General features: G+C 41.5%; 1 protein-coding gene across 3 annotated transcripts; it reads right to left on the minus strand.

The window, feature by feature from the left end:
- Positions 1–578: 578 nt before the first annotated feature.
- nsd3 (nuclear receptor binding SET domain protein 3) lies at positions 579–21,729 on the minus strand. 3 transcript variants are annotated; one of them, XM_034691862.1, is made up of 25 exons: positions 21,227–21,729; positions 17,719–18,587; positions 15,993–16,241; positions 15,732–15,894; positions 15,378–15,532; positions 14,305–14,934; positions 13,951–14,227; positions 13,747–13,847; positions 13,578–13,623; positions 13,337–13,467; positions 12,768–12,890; positions 12,548–12,674; positions 12,261–12,461; positions 11,098–11,280; positions 10,322–10,468; positions 8,294–8,450; positions 7,667–7,869; positions 7,457–7,569; positions 7,192–7,338; positions 6,979–7,101; positions 6,602–6,718; positions 6,377–6,518; positions 6,154–6,260; positions 5,540–5,744; positions 579–5,055 (listed from the first exon to the last, which is right to left on the minus strand). In XM_034691862.1, the coding sequence occupies exons 2-25, from the start codon at positions 18,541–18,543 to the stop codon at positions 4,790–4,792; spliced, it is 4,938 nt and encodes a 1,645-aa protein (XP_034547753.1). In that variant the 5' UTR covers positions 18,544–18,587; positions 21,227–21,729; the 3' UTR covers positions 579–4,789. The 3 variants fall into 3 exon arrangements, with proteins under 3 accessions (XP_034547753.1, XP_034547754.1, XP_034547755.1); XM_034691863.1 differs by having other exon boundaries at positions 10,322–10,345; positions 21,227–21,728; XM_034691864.1 differs by lacking the exon at positions 10,322–10,468 and having other exon boundaries at positions 21,227–21,727.
- Positions 21,730–23,012: the final 1,283 nt, after the last annotated feature.

Genomic DNA, 23,012 nt, shown 5'->3' on the forward strand with positions numbered 1-23,012 from the left:
GAGTGGATGTAGATTTCGAATAAGTGATGATCTATTTACGGTTCATATACCTACCTGAAACTGTTTCCTCAGGTGATTAAACTAAAATTCACATTACTTTAAGTTCATCTTTCTTTCAAAGTATCATGTACCAAATTTAAAACAACTACATTTTTAAAGATATTTCAAGCGGAAATAACCGTGCACATAATTTGATCTACTTTATACAGGGATGCAAGAAGCCACGTCACGTTAAAGGTTGCCATCTAGGGGTCAAAACAATGATGTTTGCATGATTTTTTTTTTTACTTTCTGCACAACTTCCTCACTCAAAAGTAAGTTAAGGTAGTTAATATATTTCTAAAGAAAAAAAGTGTGAATGTCCTGAAACTGTCTGTAAATTTACATGCTTCATGTTAATTTCTCACAAAATTAATTTCTATTTCAAATTAACTTACTTTTCATTGAACTGTGACACTTGGTTTCACTCAGCTACCACTTGATTGTTTACATAAGGTATAAAATCTTTCTGTTATAAGCTCAATGTATGTGTAGCTCAATGTGGCACAAAAGTGTTCAAATAATTCCCATAGGCGGTATTTCACTGAGACAGAGTACAGCTTTATTAAAGTCAAACTTCAGGCATGTCTGAACTCTTCAAACTCAACTTTAGAATGAAAAAAGGACAGAATCAATATTCTCAAATAAAAAGACAGTCATGTACAAAAAGAGTGTCGTCTCAACAGTCACACACATTTAGAAGCAGAATTGTACAGGCAAAAAAGAGCACGCCACAGTAACATGATCCTATGCAAGTTCGATGCAAACTATTTACAGGTTTTTTAACAATATGCCGTATGCAGAAACACAGGTTGAACAGTAATTAACATGGTATTTTGTGTTCATCCACTTTTTCATTGAAGCAACACCAAGAGAGATAGATATGACCCCAGTTCGAGTTACTATAAGTAAGTTTACTACGAGTAAAAAAGAGATGATGAGTGCTCACGGAGGTGATTTTCATTATTTATTTCAACACTATTTCTCCTTTGACAGCATGTCAATCTGAAAACGTAATGACAGTCTGCAACATTGCACAAAAACCAAAAGACGTCACAGTGAAAATAAAATATACTCTTCTACAAACAAGGGGAGGTGGTGGTCCGTCCTAAGTTTAAGTGTATACAAAACATATTAATAATAATAAGAAAATTCCTGGACACTTAGAAAAAACCTCCTCAGGTGTATTAATGGTCACTTAAATGAGAACAAACATGCTGTCTCTCAAAGTAAACAAATGTGGGCACTACAATGACGACAAACTAACAAAATTTACACGTCTGTTTTTTTTTAGGTGACGGAAATGATGCACGCTGGGACACTTCAATGAGGCATATGTAATACTGCTGCTGACGAGGGCAGAAGAGGACTGGCACAAAGTGATGCATGACCAGGTGATCTGCAGTTGCAAAAAAAGAACATCAAGGCTTTCTATGCACAATTTCTGTGCATCATGGTACAAGGAACACAACAAAAACAAAACATCTGCATTCTATCAGGCAGTTTAAGACTCTCCAACAGAGCACAGAAACGGAAATAACCAGTGTCTGATGTTGGAAGCATGCGTTTCAGTCACCTCAGAGTGAAAAAAAGAGAAAGGCTTTAAGAGGAGTTCCTAAGTTAAAAAAAAAAAGGATCAGTCTGACATTTTTTCTGAAGCCACAAACACGATTCAAGGACGCCTGCAGTCTTATAGTAAGACATGTATGTAACATTTGTCAAAACAAACAAAATGAATAAATAAAAAAAAAGAAATTCAAGTTTGGACACGCAGACCTTTTGAGTATGATAAGTGACATATAAGTAAGTAAAAGTGCCTTTAAGATGCACCTACCCTGGTACTGAACAAGTACTTAAGTGGCCCTCGTCCTTTGATTGACTAAGCAAAAATGCATCTCTAAATATGAAAAGTTTGGCAAATGTGGCAGAAGTTTAGTCTTTCCAGAAGAGAGTCCATTAAATAAAGGGTCAAGCTGCCAGTTTATATACAGCCAAAAACAGAAAGTAATACTGCCCCATACAATAGTCCGGCCAAAAATTCTACATTCATAAAGGTTGTAAGGTTCAGTTTTTACTAAAAATGTTCTTAAGAGGAGTTCTGAAGGATGCAGATTTGTAGATGGAGAGGTTCAGCCCATCCTCATTAATATAAAGGGGGTGAACAAATCCACGAATACTTTGTCAAAATAACACTGTACGAATCAACAGCACCCAATTCTACATCAACAAATAATGGTCACACAGTTCAAGTAACACTACTGTAAGGACAAATCTGAACATTATAACCCTCTTGAAGGTAAGATATAAATATGAACTGTCCGCTCAGATGTTATGAATGTTAGTTGGGTGTATGAGATAAACTGGCAGCGAAGTGTATCTAGTCTACGTGTTTAAAAAGACCCTAAATGAGCTGAAATCATTTGGAAACATTGGCACTGTCAGTCTGTGGCTTGACTTTGAACACACCACTATGGATGGCTTAAAGAAAATCAGGGCAGAAACACAAACAAACAGTAATTTGACTGGGGTAGATTTACAAGCAAAAGGCTGAGGCATGAATAACAGATAAATGTCCTCCTGTGATGATTACTTGAGTCCAGAGTTAAAAAAAAAAGCACTATAACTGCTCTGAAACTGAAACTTTACATTCCTATATTTCACTGCTTCACACTGCTTTTAACACCAATTACAGTGAGTCACGATACAGGGCGAAGAGCAGCGGCTGTCACCAAATGTGGAATCATCACACCAAATGTACAAAAACGAAAACTTATGCAATGACTAGATACAGATATATATATCATGTAAAACTCCCCATGTTTTTTTCTTTAAAGTCTATTTCACTTACACCATGGTGGAGAGGGAGACAAATTACTGCACTGGTGTTTGAAAAAGAAATTGGTATAAAATGTGGTGTAATAAATAGAAAAAATTTGGATTTGACAGATGAGAGATTTAAAAACACTGTACAGAAGTTTGTATTTATACATTATACTGAACTGGACTGTTGTTAAACCATTACGTCTTTATAGAAAAGCCCAGCCTTTAGCAGGTTCTTCAGGTGGAAAACGAAGAGGCTCCTTTTCCTGGAGTTGTTTGTGTTAAGCAGGGCTGGCAGTCTATCCTACTTGTGCCCTCAAAAATAAAAAACAAAAATAAAAACACCCCAGCATTTAGGCCACTTTCCTCAAAAAAAACAACAACAACCAACCAACCAACCACGGCCAGCAGAGTTTCTGAACTTGAGGAAAAAAGTTACGACACAGTTTAAATTCCGACGTTACTACAAGAAGAAGAGGTATCCATTTTGAAACACTTGTCTTATGTTCTTTTCCTATACATTTGTGTAAATGTATGACCTAGCTAACGTGTAGCGACAAGCTGTGTAAAAGTGCTTTTCAGAAAAGTTTGGCAAAACAAAAAATGGATTACAAAAAAAAAAGCATCAAAGCGGTCACAGTACACGACAAAAGTGAAAATGGACTGCATGTGGGCAGCAGTTCCTACAGACAGAACTGAACCGAAATTAAGGCTGAAAAAACTAAACTCAAAGACAGCACCAGTGATCACAATTGAGCTTCTCGTCTAAAATACAAAGAACAAAAAATCTGCTCGGAGGAAATGTGAGAAAAGAAGTTTACAGTAGGATGAAAATAAAAAAAGGATCTGTTTCTTGTTTAAAAAAGCGTTTTCCTTCTTCAGGAGCGTCCAAAGAGGGGAGGCCACGCCCCTCCTGATCTTTAAGTACTTTACAATATTATGAGCCAATTATGTACACAATGGCGAGTGAGACTGGCAATATGAAAATCACAAGTACTTCTGTAATGTCATACCATTACACTATATACCATTATATTTCACCTTAATAGGACTATTTTCACAAGGAGGTCTGCGTAATGCTTTAACACCTAAACAAACAAACATAATACACTACTCACTGAGATGAAGTGAGAGAATCCGTCTGTAAACATTAACAAACATAGATACTGTATATAATTATATTCATCTATACCCATAAGTATATTAAAACCATGTCTAAGGAAAACTGGAATGTAGTGTGGTCCTGAAAAACAATTGCACTAAAACGCTCATTTCCTCCCGCCGGAGAGATAAATACGATGACAGACCATGTCAGGAGTGATGATCTGCTGTGGAGGAGGAGAAAGGTTGGCTCGTCTTCGTACAGCCTGTCGTGTGTGTGTGTGTGTGTCTGTGTGTGCGTGTGTGTGCATGTGTGTGTGTGTGCGTGATGCTGACCACAGCATACAGCAGGTAAACACAGAGAGGAGCAGCGTGATGATGATGATGGTGATGGAGTGGTTCAGCTTCCCCGCCTCCTCCTCTTCCTCTTCTCTCCACTTATTTAGTCGAGCTCTTCAAAGTGCCAATTACTGACGATGTGACAACACTTAAAATTTCCACAGCTGTAAAAAATACAAAAAGGGAACAGAATGACGTGGGTGTCTGGGCCTTCGGTCGAGCTGTAGAGAGCAGAAGGGGTGTTTTATGGCGAGAGGAGGAGGGAAAACGGCGCACAATGAAGCCTGGACACTTCACTCCATCACTCTGCTCTCACCACAAACAGCACCCAGGTGTTCATCGTCTCCTCTTTGAACAGGGTCCAACACATTGGTAAAAAGCACTGTATTCCCTTTTTTAGCGCACTGCTTCAGATCAGAGGTGGATTTGGGCCGAGGAGACCAATAGGAGCACACTTTACAGGGAGTGAGGTATTGAGGGAGATGCAGCGTCACTCTGTGTCTGGATGAGCTTGCTCAGGCTCCTCTTTGACCCTGACAGGGCTCAGAGCTGAGCGGCGTCGCTGGGTGGAGCTGGAATCAGAGCCCAGGGGATCGGCAGGATTGTGACTGGAGCAGCAGGGGCGACCTTCGAGGGAGGAGGAGGTGAGCGCCCCTGCCTCGTGATCCCGACAGAAAGAACGAGGACAGAAGTCACAGAGGGACGAGGCTGAGGAGCTGCAAACACTGCAGTCGTGCCACGGACACTCCCAACGTCCTGCATACAGTGACAGACAGCGTGGTGGATTACAAGTCAAATCTTTGGTGTTTACTTAACAGGAGGAAAAACATTCCATATATATAATACAGAAATTTACGTTTTTCTCTTGTCTTTGATTCTTTTTTATATGACTTATCTATTCATTGGCCTCCATCATTAAACACAGAGGAAAAAACACTTTGTTAATTGTTTTGAAACTAATGCACATCAACCAGTAACAAGGGGTCTTAATTAGAGATTTTCTTTATGCCACAATCCGTAAATACATTAACATTGTACTAATTCATATCAAAAAAGGACCAAAAGGAATCCCTATGACTAAAAGATGTGTGCCCTGGTGATGAAAAAGCTGCTGATCATCTACTTTAATGAAAGCAAGATGCCTGGAAAAGAGAGCTTTTTCACATTACCCAAAATTTAAATCCTGTGCATTTATTGGTTTTTGTGAATTTGCACATAGTCAAATGTTTACTGCCATTACCGTATGGTGGCTTGGTGAGGTTCAGACACAGCAGGTGGTATGCTTTCGGACAGTCCTTACGATCGCACATCACCAGCTCCCCTCCCTCTCCGCACCAAAAGCAGAAGTATTCGTGTGTGTGTTTGCCCTCCAGTCGCAGCTTCCGCTTCTTCGGCTTCAGTTTGGCATTCCTGGCCTTCTCCTCCTTCTCCATCACCACAGCACTCTGGAGGAAACATTGAACATAGATCCTGAAGTTAGACTTGAGCCTCTCACACATTGCATTTCTACAAAACTGCTGGGATGGAGTGACGCCATTGTTACGCCTTTCTACTCACACATTGCACTCTGAAACAGCGTAATATTGGCGTTGAGTGCTTGATGATTACACGCCGCATTAAGGCGTTGCGGAAGTGCGAGAGGCATGGAGCGGGACACAAACTCAGACATGCACACATACACAGTGATCTACCCTGCCGGCTCTGATGCTACATATCGCCACCTTCAGAGGATCAGAGGTGGAACGCATGTGCCCCACTATTAAGGCTCCGTGTGTTACACATTGCAGCTGAGGCGTGAGAGCCCTTAGTGCATTTCTAGATTCATGTTAATGAGAAGTGAGAAAATGTCCTCACCGTTGGCTGCACCCCGAGGAATCCCGAGCAGTTGTCCGACCCACAGTGACATGATGTTCTCCTGTTGCCCACACAGTGCAGGTTGTAGTTGAACGTCAGCTCTGTGTCTGCAGGAACATCAAGAACAACACCAAATTCAAATGGACCATCTGACTTTCTTGAATACTTGCATATTTAGAATGGGTCATGTAAGCATATGTTTCATGTGTCCATGTGAACTCACCAGCCTCGATGTCGCAGAGCGTGAAGAGTCCAATGCGAACGTCTCCATTTACCGTCCACTTCTGAGTTTCACAGTTTGGACTGCAGCTGTGGTTCATGAAGCGAGCCGAGTTTCCTTTTGGGCCGGCGTCAATCACACGATCCTATGAGGAAAACCAGAACGACAGGGTTTAGGAGAAGCTCGGCAGATGAACACCCTCTGACAAAGTGCTGTCACTGAAGTTACCTTGGTGAGTGTAAGCATGTAGAAGTTGGACACATGGTTTTCATGGGCACGTTTGATTCGCTGCTGGCACTCCTCAGAGTCGATCACTTCTCCCACATACTCCATTACAAAGTCGCCCTGAAGAAAACGAAGCATCACACGTTACATGGATTCAGACATCATACAGACATTGTTCAGTTTTAAGGCCACTGTAAGAATCTCTGTATATGTGATATTATTGTATTAGGGTGGTAAAGACAAAAGCTTTATATTTGAGCTATTTATGTTTTCAACTTTACTTTATTTCTCAGTTAAGATGAGAGTAAACACATGAGAATACGTCTGACAAACTGTTGTTATTATGGATGTCAGGATTGATTATTCAGCTCAACACCCACCTTCCTGAGAGCCAGGCTGGTCCTGAGGCCCCAGCCACGGCCGTCTGTCTTTATCACCTCTGTCTCTGCATACAGCCGCTTAGAGAAACCCTGATTCTCACATCCATCTGCTGCAGGACACACCTGAAAAAAAAAGACAAGCAAAAGATTAAAAGTTAAGAGTTTTACATCATGTTGCTAGCAATATGATATAGCTAAAAAAAGCACACAAACCTGTGGATGGCACTCGTACTGCAGCATGCGGTTCAGACACTGGGAGTGGAGACCGCAGGGGTGCTCATCTGAGGGTCTACAGTTGCATCGTGGGATTTCTGATACGTCAGCTACATGCACCTGGACTTTCCCCACTGGTTTGTTGGACTAATACAGAAAATGTTACAGCCAAATATCAGAACATTGAAGACTGGTCATGTTACTTGAAATGTAGTATTTCATGTGTTATTTGTTTTTGAGTGAGATATGAATACGATCAAATTACCTTGATGAATTTATACGGTGGAGGTTTGCGTGAGTTACGTTCCTGCTCTAAAGCTTCCCTGCTCTCCCTCTGTGCCTTTAGCTCCTGAAACCGCCGAGCTGCTTCTTCCAGAGCTGAAAACACCAAAAGAACGTCACATTCATCCTCTTACATCTTTAAAAAACAACAGCAGATTTGTTCTGTCAAACACATTCTCCAGTTACAAATTACCCTTCTTGAAGGTTTTGTTGATATTAATTTGACCCGTGACAAAGTTCTTATCGTTCTCCACGTAGGGGAAGACGCGGCCCTGGTTGATCCAGTAGTAGTCGTGGGAGCCGAAGAAGAAGACGGGGAAGTCACCGACATCGTGGCGAAGGCTCTGAATGTTTGACGGCACCAAACGGGGGTTGCAGATCTCGGCCGGCCACCACCTGCAAGAAAACATTGACGAAGAGACGAATGAAGAAGAATAATTTGTTAAATCAAGATTAAGACACAGTTAATGAAAGGTTTCAATACTCTGAAGTAGTCACACTTGAACCAAATATTTCATTTATCATTTTTTCATATTAACTGTCTTATTCTTTCTGCAATGTGACATAGTGTTATGATGCTTTCTGCTGATGTAAAAGATAATCATTAATGTATTTGTTTTTGATTTAAAGTAACCTGCAACAATATGACTGATGATAGATGAGGAGGCCATCTTGGAATCTGTCTGCACAGGTAATACTTGTAAGTTGGATTAGTTCATTGTTGGCGTCATCTTTTTATAGGATGTTTTAAAAAATGACTTCACTCTGAACTCAAAGTTGCACACCCTTGAGCAGTTTGTAATCAGTGTGTGCAGCGTACCTGTAATTTCCCAGTTTGACCCAGACAATTTGTTTGTAGTGAGGCTTCTTCCCGGCCCTGCAGTCACTGCAGGACCACGCCCCTTCCGGCATCTCAATCTCCAGACACTCCGGGTGGAAGGACGCCGGGCAGGAGTCGCAGCACAGCAACTTGCCGCCTACATTTGTATGGATGTTCACATGAATGTGTGTATGTATGTGTGTGTGTGTGTGTGTGTTTTTTTTTTATGTGTGTATATGTGTGTGTTTGTAAGTATTTGTGTGTGCATGCGTTGTGAGAAATTGATATGCAAAGAGAGGAGGAGTGTATAATTAGGTGATGCACCTTCAAACCTGGACAAACTCTGAATCTCATTTGCAGACAAGCCTAACACAAGTATGAATACTAGAGAGCCTACAAATACAAAAAGAGCATCTACACATGTTTTAGCACCTGGTGTGATGTGGAATAGTGTCCTTGTTAAGAAAACCACTACTTGAATAACATCTGGATATCAGTTTAAAAAGTTAGGCTTTATACTTGAATGAAGGCTGCTGCAATACTGTATTTAAAAGACTAATACAGGTTTGGACACCCCAGGATAGGGATCTCAAGTCAGTTACAAGTTGTATTGCAGCAGCAGAATGTCTGGTAATCAGATTCAGAGCCCTGCACCCAGACCAGTCTAAGGGAAATACATGCGGCAGCAAAGGAGTAAAATCAGCCAGCAGGTTAACAATGAATCAGGGTTATTTTCAAACAAACTGTTGGCAAAAAGCAGGCATGCAGTCCTGCTGGTAGAGCAAACTGTCCTCGTCACACATACTGCATCCTGCACAGACCAGCTTGTATGGAATCAGTATTTTAGATTGTTGCAAATTTTTCCCCTTTGTTATGAAAGGTCAGGGCTTTAAAAGTTATCGCCCCATTTTTGCATTTAGGAACTTAAAAATGCCCAGATCTAGTCCAGATTAGGGTTATATTCCATTCAAGGCAGGTCGAAGCTAAAAGAAACAAAAAATAAGGTGAGCCAAAAAGTTCATTTCATTTGAAAATTCCAGTCAAAAATTAAAATTAAAAAAGTTGCATCAGCATAAAAGAAGTGAGGCTGAACAAAGCCTTGTAAATAAAACAAAAACAAGCCCAGAGTGCTGAAGCAGAGAAGCAGTGAGTGAGCCTTCAGCAGCGATAAGCTCCACAAACCACAGACAGAACCTGATCTGATCCAGAGCATCCTGCATCAGGGCATCGCACTGAAGTTAAAGTGCCCAAGGTGTGAGGGCCAATCATATTCACCCACAGATTAAAACATACTCATTTGAAATTAAAACAACTTTTTTTTTTTTTTACTACAGTGATTAATACCCAGATAGCATGTTCAAGACATCATGAACCAGTCTGACAATGGGCCTCAGGCAAAAACCACAACCAGCACAAATTGATTCATTCTTAAAGTGTTCAACAAGTCAGTTGAGAGACTCACTGTCGGTGTTCTGCTGTGCTTTGTCACTTTGATAAAAGGTGAATGAGATTTAAGCTCTGTTTTTGTTGACATAAGGTTAACAGCAGCAACAGCTAGAGAGCTGGAGCAGGTAGGAAATCTTCTGTAGTCTACTAAAGGACGGATTGCCTAAACTGAGACAGTTTCTGAAAGCAAACCCAGAGATGATTTATTCTCCTACTCTTACCTGATGCTTTGCTGCTGTAACATGTAAAAAAGTCCACAAAAATGTAGATTTACAACAAGTTCAGTTTGGTAAATGTGACTTTTCAAATGCAAACCACATAAAGATATGTTTTGAGCTGTTTTTGCACGAGGCCCACTGTTTTCTGTTAATGTGTTAGGGAACTTTGCTGAGGTTACTTTGCGCCACTCTGCATTAGAATTAACTGCAGATTTAACCAGTTAATTAACACTGCACCTCAAGGCTTTGAAATGAAAGATGCGTAAACAAAAAAGCAACAGGAAAACTGATTGAGAAAGGGAGCAGGCACAACACAAACACAGACCAGTGGGACAAAGGAGAAAGAGAAAAACTGTTCAGTTACCTTTCCCAACATTCTTTTTGGTAGCTGACGAAGGAGAGGGAATCATAGGTAATTTCAACTCAGCACGATTTGACTCAGTCAGAAGGTAGTGGGACTTATAGGCATATGAACTTAATATGGTGTCAGTAAGGTCTTGCACTAACAGCCCTACACAAGACACACAGGAAGAGACGGGGGTGAGCCGCAGTCAAACTCGAAATTACCCAAAAACTTACAAAAAGAGAAAGAACAAACACATGCGCTCTGTCTCTCTCACACATACGCACACACGAGAAACAAGTGAAACAAAGTTTGTCCCATCACAAGGAGGCCAACATGGGCACTTCACCTTTACTTAAACAGGCAAAACATCAGATCTACAGAATGTAAAAAAGTCACACCCATCCAGTGTAGACTGGATTCTTTAAAGACTCAGTCATTCATAGTGTTAGTGTTTTGATGGATGATAAAACATACTACAACATTGCTATCCTTGAACAAGTATGCTAAACAAGAAACATCTCATGTTAAAACTTGTATCCAAACATGATCTATCCAGAAAGATGAGTGAGACTTCAGTTTCTACTAATGAAATGTATTCTCAGTTTCAAATAAGACGAAAAATGGATAGAATCTGATTAGGGCGTGTAGAAGCTTTAATGTGAGTGCGAGTATGAAAAATTGATCTTGTGGTTTGTAATAAGCAAATGGAAGCCTCATCATCAAGTGTTGTGAAATTAACAACTTCCTCACTGCAGGAGAGGAAGAGAATGAGTGTCATCACTGGTAAAGCTCACCTCGGGCACACAGGAAGCACCAACCCACGTTGACAGGGGAACTGAGGAGGCCGTTTCTCTTGGCGCTGCCGTGGTTGCTGCAGATCATGATGTGGTGGGTGAGGGCGACGCTGCCTGCAGCCACGCAGCTGTCCCCTGTGTGATAGGCCACTGGACAGCGGATACAACGCATCAAACGACCTGCTGAGAGGAGAGGGAGACAGACTCAGAAATGACCTTTTACACTCAGTGGTGACTTGACAAGTGTTTTTATGAGCTGCCCTCTTCGTCACGAGTGTTGTAACTGTGATAGAGAACAGCACACACAGAGCTCCCTGTCATTGCAGAGTTTTATAATGAATTAGGTCAAACTCCTTTATGGTTTCCAGCTGTAATTAAAGGAAATCAGGAGGGAAAAATAAGACAACTTTGTTCTTTTTAGGCTGCTGAGAGAATCAAGATTTCTTTCATCTTTGTCCTAAATACAGTGTGACATTGAATGCTCACACTTGATGTTTTGGGCCATCGCTGGGCCAAGGACACAAAAGATAAATGTGGAAGGCTGAGGAATTTTATTTATGACGAGACCCTGAGGAGTACAGAGAAAGTTAAAGAAACTTAAAACTTTGCAGAAAACTCTGCATCTCTTCCTCCTTGTCAGTGCTGCAGCACGATGATGCAACAACATCTCAGGAAATCAGCATGAACATGGCAACTCTTTTCTACCCTCAAATGTCTTCAGCTTGTTGTTGCCTCCCTCCTAAATTAAATTAAGTTTGAGGTTTGTCTGGCTGCTCTTGGCATGACAATGCCACCAAATATTCTGCAGAAAATGCAGCACAGGCACACAGTCGAGGTTTAACTCCTTCCTGTCAGTCTTCTCATTCTCATTTCCTTAAAGAAAAAATAACTTTTTGTCATATTTCTGTTCACTTGAACTTCTCTCTTTCATACTCTAGTGGGTAGGTTCAGTCTTGGCCTTTGTGCTTGAAATATTAGAGCTTTTCCTGTTGCTTTTAGTTATTTACATCAGCTTGAAGTCTAAAATGCACTGGGAGAGGAAGTTTCATTTTACATACTTTCACATTTTGCTGATGCAGCACTGCCTTGTTCCTGCACAACTTCGACTACAGGCTCAAACAGGAAATCAGAAGAAGCTGATAAAAACACAGACACTAGTTTACCTTTGCTTGCTCGTTGCAAGTCTCTCTCCAGGCAGCAGGTAGAGCAGCTGTGCTGAGGGCAGCAGAAAACTCCCCCCGCACTGCTGGTGCTTCCTGGGAGTTTCCGGACACAGTCCTCATGATAGTAGCAGCCACACCCAGACACAGAGCAACGCGTCACCTCCCCGCCTTCTGATTTACAACTAAAACAAGGATGACTGCCTGTAAACAGAAAGATGGAGAGTCTGTGTTAGAAGGGAGAGACAGATAATGGATGTAAAAGTGAAGCTGTGTAATGAATCTCTCACCATTTCTACATTCCAAGCAGATATATCTGCCTTCAGGTAGGGACGAGAGGCCGAGACACTCCAGGTGAAACTGTCTGCTGCAGTCACCTTCACACACCACTAAACCCTCTCCATATGCCTCACAGATCTAAACACCAACACACAGAGGGAAGCTGGTTAGAGCATAATATGAGCTTTCACCAGTTAAAGAGGGTAGGGCTTTTATTATGAGGGGGCTGACCTGGCAGACAGTGTCTCTCTTGCCGGTGCTGCCATCCTGACGTGACAAACCAGAGTCCACAGACTGAGTGTCTGACGCATCTGCATCTGCTGCAGCTGGACTATCACTCTTGCCGAACAAACCCTGAGGAAAAACGGAAGAAGGAGCGTAAAGATTAGTTTACAGCTTGCAGACCCCGAAAGAGTGAGCAAACAAATGATTTGTGTCATTATCAAATAGCATTTAAAGATGTCAGCAAAGAGTCCCTGATGATGTTTTTAAATGTCTGCTTTTTCCAAAAACTGTTAATCCATAAAACTTTTTGTATTACACTTTTCACACAGGTTGATGCAGCTCAAACGGGTTTAAAGATGATTGTAAATAAACATTTAAAAAGGCTGAATATGATATACAATGACGAATGTATGCATGAAAGCTTGTCTTACAAATTGTGCAGTGTGATGTAAACATTCATGCAAGAAAGATGTGTATGTCTGACTTTTGTAGGACATATTCATGTATTGTTGCAAAACAAACTGTGTTTTCCTTCCTATGTGCATTGTCCTTCATAAGCATACACTCTAACCCACCTGTGGGTCATTTAGGCCTCTGGAGTCTGAATCAGAGGTGTCTCTGTACTGAGAGGAGGCCATCTCTACATCTGTTGACGCTCGGCTTCGCTTCTTCAGAGGCTTGCAGGCATCTGAGATCTCACTGGCTCCTTAAAGATCAGACGGCAGATCGTTACATTGGGAATATTTCACTTTTTTATGTGTGTAGGGAGAACCAAACACAGAGGTTTAGATGAGACATGAATGAGGGATCACTTACCTTTCTGTGAACCTGTCCTCAGGGTGGTCTCAGGAGCCATCTCAGCCTGTGAGGAGATTAAAGATGCTAGTTAAAGCTATCAAAGAGGTGATTTTGATTAAGGTTAGTGTTTCATCCCTTTATATCTCTGTTTTTTGGTATGAAACAGTTACATAGTGGGGACTGTTACCTGTTCCTTTTTGGTTTTCTTCTTAGGGACAGGATCGCCGCCTCTCTCTGACTCAGACCTGCTCCTGACTGACCGCCGCTGCAGCTTCCTCTCCTGAGAACCTGAAGGCACATAAAAAGTATTGAGCTGCATCTCTCACAGACTTTACACCTCAAATATTCATTAAATAGAGAAACAAAGCCCACATGTCTGTGTCTAACTCACTGTGTGGACTACTGTGGTGTGATCCAGGAGAAGACGTCTGCTGCATTCCTCCCTCCTCACTCCTACGACTGGCAGGGGAGCCTCTCCTCTCCTCCTCCCCCTCCCCATCACCATCACCATCACCATCCCCATCCCCATCCCCATCCCCATCCCCATCACCATCAGCATCACAGTCACCATCCCCTTCCCCTTCACCCTCGCCCTCGCATTCACCCTCTTCCTCCCCGTCGTCTCCATCTTCATCTTCCTCGGGACTGGGCTCAGGTTTGGCTCTGTCCTGTTAAAAGCATCAACATTTAAAACATCTGATACAGGGTAAATGTGTGTACATGTTTCTGTCTGAGTTGCACAAACCTCAGGTGAGCAGTATCCTAGGTCGGGCTGCCTGGCCTCTCGCTGCACTCTCTCCTCTTTCTCTTCTTCTTGGTCTTTTTTCGGGGATGCGGCAGCTTTTTTCTGTAGCAGTGGCCAGTCACATTTTGTGATCTCCACATTCAGCCTCTTCATGGTGATGGAGAGAGGCAGCAGCTTTCTGGCTGCTGCTGTTTTCCAGGCCCTGACAGGAGGCGGTGAGTCCTGCCGTGTTCGAGCCTCACTGCCAGAGTTATGTTTTGGGGAACAGGTCTTACGCTGGTCTCCTCTCTGGTTCTTGTCTTCATTAGAGGCCTGGGATTGCATGTTGTCATCTGTGTTTGAAATACTACACTGTCTGCGTGGCAGCTGCCTACGTGGCGGCTGCTCTCTGTCCGGTGACTTCACTGCTCTGTCTTCCCTTTTACTGACTGAGCCGCTGGAGCGCCGGCTTCGTTTCTCAGCTCTGATGTTGGGTTTCTTGCTGGGTGGAGCCTCAGCAGGCTCAGGGTCGACGTAGATGAAGGTGTAGTTGTCGATTCGCTCCTGCTTCGTCATTACAAAGGCGTCCTCGGCGTGGCCCACACCCGTCTCCCACTGAGATCGCTCCCGCTGAGGAATCGGCTTCAGGAGCTGGAGAAGACAATATTTAAGTACATAAACAAAATATAACCAAAATGATTTATATTTACTTTTTGTTTTACAGACTTAAAACAGCTTCTATGACCTTTTGTAAAAGTACAAGGCTTCAAAAAAATAATTTCACATAAATCACTTTTTTCCCCTCTATTCAATTCAAAATCATTTTTTGTTGATTAGTACCCAGAAGATTTGTCCCCACATAGAACAAATATAACTGCTTTCTGTTGTCAGAGGACACTGTGTGTTACTCAGGTTCACTCGCTGGTGTTTGCCATTGTGCTGGCTAACCTTGCAGCACCACAAAATTGACACCATTGAATGTGTGGGTGTTGTTTCATCTGAGTGGCTACATAATAAAGTACGTTCATAAAAATTGCCCACAGCCCATAGAGTCTTTAAATTAGATCATGACCAGTGGACACATTTGTACTTACTTTGCTTTTCTCTACAGGGTTTGAGGTCCTTCGCAGAGTCTCAGCTTGCAGGTCGTCAAACTGTTTCTTCCCCTGGTACATGACAATCCTCTTCTCATGGATCCATGCCCGCTCGGCCACACTGCCAAAGAACTGGACGTGATACTCCCTGTGACCTGCAGTCCCATAGAAAAAAGGGAAACAAGCTGTGGCGTGTGTATTCTCAGGCTCGCTCTTACATTGTTATAACTGTAAGTTTAAAATAAAAATCAGGCAAGAGGAGGAGATTATATACTAACAGCGACAGTATACCAATATACTAAAAGCAGCAAACAGGAAGATTCAGAGCTTGATTTTCTGCACGTGTGTTCTTACCTCTTGTGTTAATGCGAGTGTGGACCTTCATCTGTGGGTCAGAGGAGATCATGCAGGGCCACCAGGGGTACGTGCCCACCTTGGACCACACCAGATCTCCTATCACAAATTCCTTACAGAAGCCCGTCTCCTGGATCACTGATGGATGATGGACCTTAGGAGCCTGAACATGAATGAGTCAATGTTTACTACGATCTGAAGTTATTTGTGTGCAGAGATTTCAAACTGTGCTTGAAAAGAAAGGAACAGTCGTGCTCTTGCCTTGGGCGTCTTTGGTTCAGTTTTGATGACAGTCTTCTGAGGCTTCTCTGTCTGGACTGGGGGTGTTTCTGCTGGCTGGGGCTGGATGTGGATGTCCTCCGTCTGCCCCGTGGTACCTGTCTGTGTTTGGCTCAGGTCCAGCTTCTGTTCCTGGACCTGCAGCTGCAGCCTCGCACTTTTTTTCCTCTTCTCCTTCTTCCTCTCATGTCTGCGCTGCGTCTGAGCGGCCTCATTCTTCTGAGACTCCTTCTGAAGATTAAAAAAAAAGACATCAGGGAACTATTTTTTCCTTTTCCTTTCTTTTTTTTTTAATAACAGTGACTCAAAATGGATCTGTTGACTTCTGAAATCAAAACTTCCTCAGACATCCACCTCTTAACTGCTGTTGAGCAGATGATTAAAGGAAAAAAAGATAAAGAGTAGCAACTCAATATGAATTTAATTGGGCAAATAACAACCCTTTTTAGTGTGTGATCTCATTTTTCTGTGGCTCAGTAAACAGAGCCTTGTAATCTTATGTAAGATATGAAGTTCTTTGTGTGTAGAGCAGAAAATTAATATTCAAAAATGTTGTTTTAAAGGGAAAAGGCAGAATATCTCCATTCCAGTCTCTAAATATCAAGATTTTTCATGGTCTTATATGACATTACTGAATATCTTCAGCAAACTGAACATCACCTTGATTTTGATCTGCATTTTTCATCATTTTGCAGCAATTGTTAGACAAAAGGAGAAATTAATTAGAAAACAAAGTGTGTGCTAAACCTTTAATCGCTAACAAGTGTCAGTTGCAAGTGTGTGTGTATTTTGTCTTTGATGAGAATAAGCTTATTTATCTTACAATCTTTTAACCGCTGTATACATAAATATTTATATTTACTTAAAACAAAAGTTCACAAGATGCAGTCCTTTGAAAAGAATGCAAACTTAGTCAGGTTAAAGCGCTTGTTTTCTTTTGATGAATTCAGCCTCGACTATATAGGGTTTATGATTCACTGCAGTATCTCTTTAAGGTGTCTTTGTTCGTCTGCATACATTAATAAAAACGTGCAGATGAACAAAAACAAGTTTTGAAAAAATATATACAAGATTTACATTTAAGTCTCAAAATATTGCAGGAAGGACAAAAATAAAACCAAGGGACTTATGATGACATGGATGAGAACCCCAGATTAAGGTTGAATTACATACAACTTAAAGACAGCGGGCCATGTGAGAAGAATTTCTGTGCCATGTGAAAAATGAAGAAAAGTCCTCACACTAGAAAGGCCTAATCTGGAGGAATATTAATAACTTCTGCATTAAATTATCTATTTTGTATTTACTAAATCTATTTATAATTTAATTATTTAGAGAGTATCAGAAATATTAAAAGATGCCTGTCAGAAACTACGAGCCAGAACCAAATCTGACCTTTTTAACTGCATGTTTTGATCACAACTAAAAGATGTTCCATTTATAATGACATCAAACAGAGATAATCTGATAATCCTCTCATAGGAGCAAAGTCATATTAAATATTTTGATAGAAAAATCTCATCAACAAATAAAGTCAATGTCATGTAACGCATGATTATTTATTCTGCTCATAAATGAGGAGCATTTTGGAGTTGAAAATCTTAAGAGACATAAAAGTTATATTAGGGCATGGCCATGGTGTCTCAATTTATTCAGAAATGTGTGTGTGTTCATGCTGTGTGTGTGTAAGTTGTTATGCATGAATTACCTGCAGTTCTTGCAGCAGGTCTCCACACAGTGCAGATTCAAACAGCTCCTTTCCGTTCTGATATGTCTTTATGATCTTCAGTTTGATCTCTGGGGAGCTGGTTTTCTTCAAGACCCCTCCTGGGGTAATGGACGGGGCGTGGGAGGGCTGAGGAGAGGGGGTGCTGTCCACAAGTGACGGAGGAGGACTGGAGGATGGCAGGTGCAGTGGAGGAGGAGGGGGGAGTGTGTGGGTCATGATGTGAGGCGTCTGGGCGAGGTGGTGCTGGGGGGGCAGCGGTGGAGGTGGAGGACTATGTTGGTGCGAGTGAGTCTGTAAATGAGGAGGATTTGAGTGGAAGTGGTGTGCGTGGTGGTGGTGGTGATGGGGGTGATGGTGTTGGTGGTGGTGGTGGTGGAGGTTTGGGTGATGTGTGGGCAGAGGAGGGGACGCAGGAGACAAAGGTCTCTCTTGGAGACCTGGGCCTCTCAGGACAGTCGCCTCTCCTGGAAGGAGGCCGTGCTCCGCGTAGCTCCGTATCGCCCCGTAGCCGTTAGCCGAGCCATTGGGGAACTGCGAGTACATGGAGAACTTGGCCTGGGGCTCGTATATGCCCAGCCCCGGCGGGTAACCGTTAGAGACCTGTGACATGTCCTCCGAGGCCGACGGCGGGTAGGAAAACTCTGCATCCAGGGCAGCATCGTAGGAGGGTCCACCATCCTCTCCCGGGTCACTGCCGGTGTCACAGGTGCCTTCCTGTCTGATATTGGCTGAGTCAATGAGCTGAGGGGGTTGCTGAATTGTATTTCCCATGATCCCTTGCATGAAAGAGAAGGAGAAATCCATTGTTGGGCTCCTGCATCCTTAACTGTCTTTTTCTTTGACTGGACCTGTGGACAGAGCGTTCAAATGAGACACTGCTCCTTACTTATCCTTCAGGAAGCCTTAAGAAATGTGAGAACATAAAGCCTTCGGTTGAAAAGTCCATAAAACCCTGCATGACCCTTATTGACCATCAAAAACGTCCACCCTCGACGTTCTGTGTGTGTGTATCTTCTGGACAGGAGAGTGTGTGCTAAAGGCTACTATTAGTGCATTCATTACACTTCACCACAACCTACCTGTGATCCTGTTTCATCCTGTCCTCTTGGTTTTGTATCATTTCATGACACATCAATATGTTTTGAAATATGTAAAATGTAGAAATGGTTAGGAGTAACAAAAGTAGATATTGACACATTAACACAACAAGAGAGCATGAAAACCAACCTTCCTCTTCTATCCATATCTCCAGTGCCAATATCATTTTTAAAAAACAGTCTTTTAAAAATGCAGCACCTACTCTTACAGTTAAATCGAATATTGCACTTCAGTGTTGCATATTTGCAAACAATTTTTCACACGAGGCACACAAAATAAGTGAGAGCCATGGAAATGATGAGTCCCACACCTTGCATGGACAGTAATTCCAAACTTGGAGATATTTTGTGATACAAAGCACTAAGCTGAGAATTCATGCGGTCCCTCTGGAACCTGACGACAGCTCTTATATACTCAACAGCTTAACAGATTAGATGAACAATTTCGATGATCATTTTGGCGCTATGTCAAGCAAAAATATCACGAATGAACTGGTTCCTACATGTCACATATGAAAATATGGACACTTTAAAACATGGTTTGTTTGTGTTAGTCTTTTTCACACTTCAAAAATACTGATTGAGATATTTTTAAAAAATCAACTGATAAATTGATGAAAAATTAGGCTGACAAGGCTGACTGGATATTGAATACTAGTAGACAGTGAATTCACTGTATTATCAAACACTTCATATAACAGGATGATTCCCAGAGAAAATCTATCTCATTCATCTTACTCTCAGAACAGTTCAAACTCCAGCTCTGATTGAGACAGTTTTGTGAGTTATCATTTGATATATAGGCATTTCTAGACCATTTTTGGGGGTGCTGAAGCACCCCTAAATTGAATCCCAGCACCCCTAAAATTTGAGAGATTCTTACTATTTGTCCTTTTTAACAAGCTATAATTGTTCAAAACCATACAGTACTTGAAACTTAATATTCTAACAACAAAAATACAGCAGCACCAAAACTTAAATTATATAACACAGACATGAAGGAAAAGGGTAGAGAAGAACATTGAAACGTCAATTTCTGTTAATGTGTTTTACATGTTGCGCATTGCATTTCAAATGAAAGTACAAAAAATAACTCCAATGTCAATGTTTTGTATTTTTGGTACTCACTATAGGGGGCTGGTTTACTCCAGAAACATACACACTGTTTATAGGAGCTGCTATATCAAAATGAGTTTCCCCAGAAATTAGGGTTACCATATGTTTCTTTTATGATTCCAATCCATTTCTCTTTTGCTGTGGCTCAACATTTAAATAACCTTTATCAGATTTGATGGTTTATTCACAGACTTTCCCAAAAAGTGTTATACTTTTCTTTCACAAATGTGGGAATGAAATTGCATTACAATGTACAAAAAAGTGAAATGTATCTTGCCCGGCCGGGCAGCTCTCTGGGTGCTCAGCACCCCTAAACATCTGATCCTGGTTTGATACCAATAATTCATCAATGTGCTGTCTCCCAATCTATAGATCATTTTGAGCTTTTATCAACACAAACACATGGTGGCCTTGCTTTTACAAACAAAACACTGAGCACAGATTCCAGAGTGTGCTTTGACCTCTTATAACTTGCAATGTTTTTAATACATTATATGATGAATAGATCGAAGTGAAAGTGTTGAGGCAGTGCAGGAACGGATGATGCCCTGGTTGTGTTTTAATGTGTGAACAGGCAGCATTGGCACAGGTTGATCACGGTGATGTAAACATCCATAAAAGGTGTCAAGTAACGGTCACTAGCTCACTTTATCCACTCGTGTTTTCATTTTAGTATATCTATGTCTTCTGTGGTTCACCCTGACCTCTCCATAAGGGGACAACTGTTTGGTAATCTATAAATATCGTGTGCGCAGACACAAATGTTTGACTGAATGGTGTTCTAGCTTTCTGCGATGTTAGCTTAATAAGCTACCTGGTATGAACAGAGGTGTTAACCGTTTTAACCGTTTTAAACCGTTATAACCATTTTAACCGTCTCAAACATAAACGCAGCCGTTTGTCTACACGCGACTGAACGTTGTTTAACCGTTAATGATCATCACACATGGAAGAAGATGAAAGGGGGAGCTAATGCTAGCTAGGCTAACATTCCTTTGCCAATATGGCTGCCTTTGCCCCTTTAAATCAAATTGTCTGGCGTGATTAAACCTCCATCACGGGCGATTTGGAGCAAAATGTGCCTGGAACTAAGCTAGCTACGACTAAAAGCTTGAACCGTGCGGGGACAAGAGGAGGAGGGGGTTCGATAACATGCATCTACCGCGGCGATGGCAAACACGCTTATCGCTAAAAGAGGGAGAGCAAAGGAGCATAGATTTTGATGCCGAGTCGAGAGATGCAGGGGGAGAATAATAACATAAAAATGTCAATACCTTCAGCGTGTCCCATTCTAAACACATACACCAGCCAGCAGCGTTTCCTCGTTTAATGTAGAAGAAGTAAAATGTAAAAAATATCCTGTAATTTAGATAAAGCGCAGGCCTTTTCCCTTTCGTTTTAACGCTCAACACAGAGGAGGAGGGGGTGTTACGCTATCTGCTCGCTGCCCAATCCCAAAGCTTGGCTCTTCCTCGGTGTAGGGGCTGGAGCCTTTAGAGAAAACCCTGCTACACTGATATTTTCAATTCTCAACCCCCTCCTGTGTGCTGTCTTCTTAATAATAGTCTCTGGCTCCCTCTTCCTCCGATCTAACAAAAGCGCCTTGCTTTTTTTGGTTTGCAGGCCTTGCACAGTCTAATTTAAGCTAAACGCCAAATCTCATAGATCCGGACCCAGGGGTATTACCAGGAGCACCTCTGGGTGTGAAGGTTACCCCCCATAGCGTGTAACAAATAAAACAATGATTATTTATACATAAAAAAAGGGAAGGGGATGAGAGACCAGCTAGAACCGTCACACCTACATTAAAGTGAAACAGGAAATTAATCTGTCATTTGAGGAAGAAGATCATATGTGTACATAAAAACAAGTTCCAACAAATATTTTTAATTGTGCAAAGATGATATTTTAAATTAAATGCTGTAACCAGTCCTAAATTACTGTTCTGAATTATTTTTTTCACCCTGACCACAAGGCGATGCAGATGCAGTGACGTTTGCACCAACGTCTCTGATTGGCTTTTTTACGCCTTCTCGCCTGATCTGTGGTTGAAGAGATAGGAAAGACAAGAAAGACCTCTCACTCCGGTGTATTTCCTGGTACAGCTATTTTTGTAGTCCCGTGTCTTTGCAGAGTGAACTGCAAAGCTTTTTTGTTTTGTTTTGTTCTTTTTGATGGATGGACATTATACACTACCAGTCAAACGTTTGGAAACACCCTCTCATTCAACGGTTTTCATTTATTTTAATTATTTGAAACACTGTAGATGAATACTGAAGGTATCAAAACTATGAAAGGACATATAAGGAATTATTTAATTAACAAAAAAGTGTTAAAAACAGAATATGTTTTATATTTTAGATTCTGTAAAGTAGCCCCCTTTTTCCTTCATGACAGCTTTGCACACTCTTGGTATTATCTCAGTCTGCTTCATGAAGATGTCTCCTGGAATGGTTTCTAATTAACATGAGCCTTGTCAAGAGTTCATTTGTAGAATGACTTGCCCTCTTAATGTGTTTGAGACCATCAGTTGTGTTGTTAAGAGGTAGGGTTAGTACACAATGGATAGCCCTATTTGACTACTGTTGTAATCCAGATTATGGCAAAAACAGATTAGTTCGTAGTTTTGATGTCTTCAGTATTAATATACAGTGTTGAAAATAATTAATATAAATAAAAAACATTGAATGAGTGGGTGTGTCCAAACTTTTGACTAGTAGTGTACATATCAGCATTATCTTCTTAAGCATTGTACTTAAAACTTTACTACTTAAGAAAATGTGATGGAGGGAAATTCAAATTAAAGTTGTCCAGCACAGGAAAGGTTTCCAATTAATCTTCCTAGTTGTGAACAGTGCCTGCAAATTATATATCTGATGGCAGTGCCTCATGCTTTTTCCACTTTCCACAAAATCAACACTGCCCAGTTCCAGCCCTTGGTGATGGGTACCACATTTTCTCATGCATTTCTCTTCAAAGCAGGCTCAGTTTGGTTCATGGCTTGTTATTGATTTGTGTCCATTTGTGTTACACCTTGTGATCCTAAGCTGCAGAGGTCCT

This window comes from Notolabrus celidotus, chromosome 9 (assembly GCF_009762535.1).
Source record: "Notolabrus celidotus isolate fNotCel1 chromosome 9, fNotCel1.pri, whole genome shotgun sequence".
NCBI classification, from domain to species: Eukaryota; Metazoa; Chordata; class Actinopteri; order Labriformes; family Labridae; genus Notolabrus; species Notolabrus celidotus.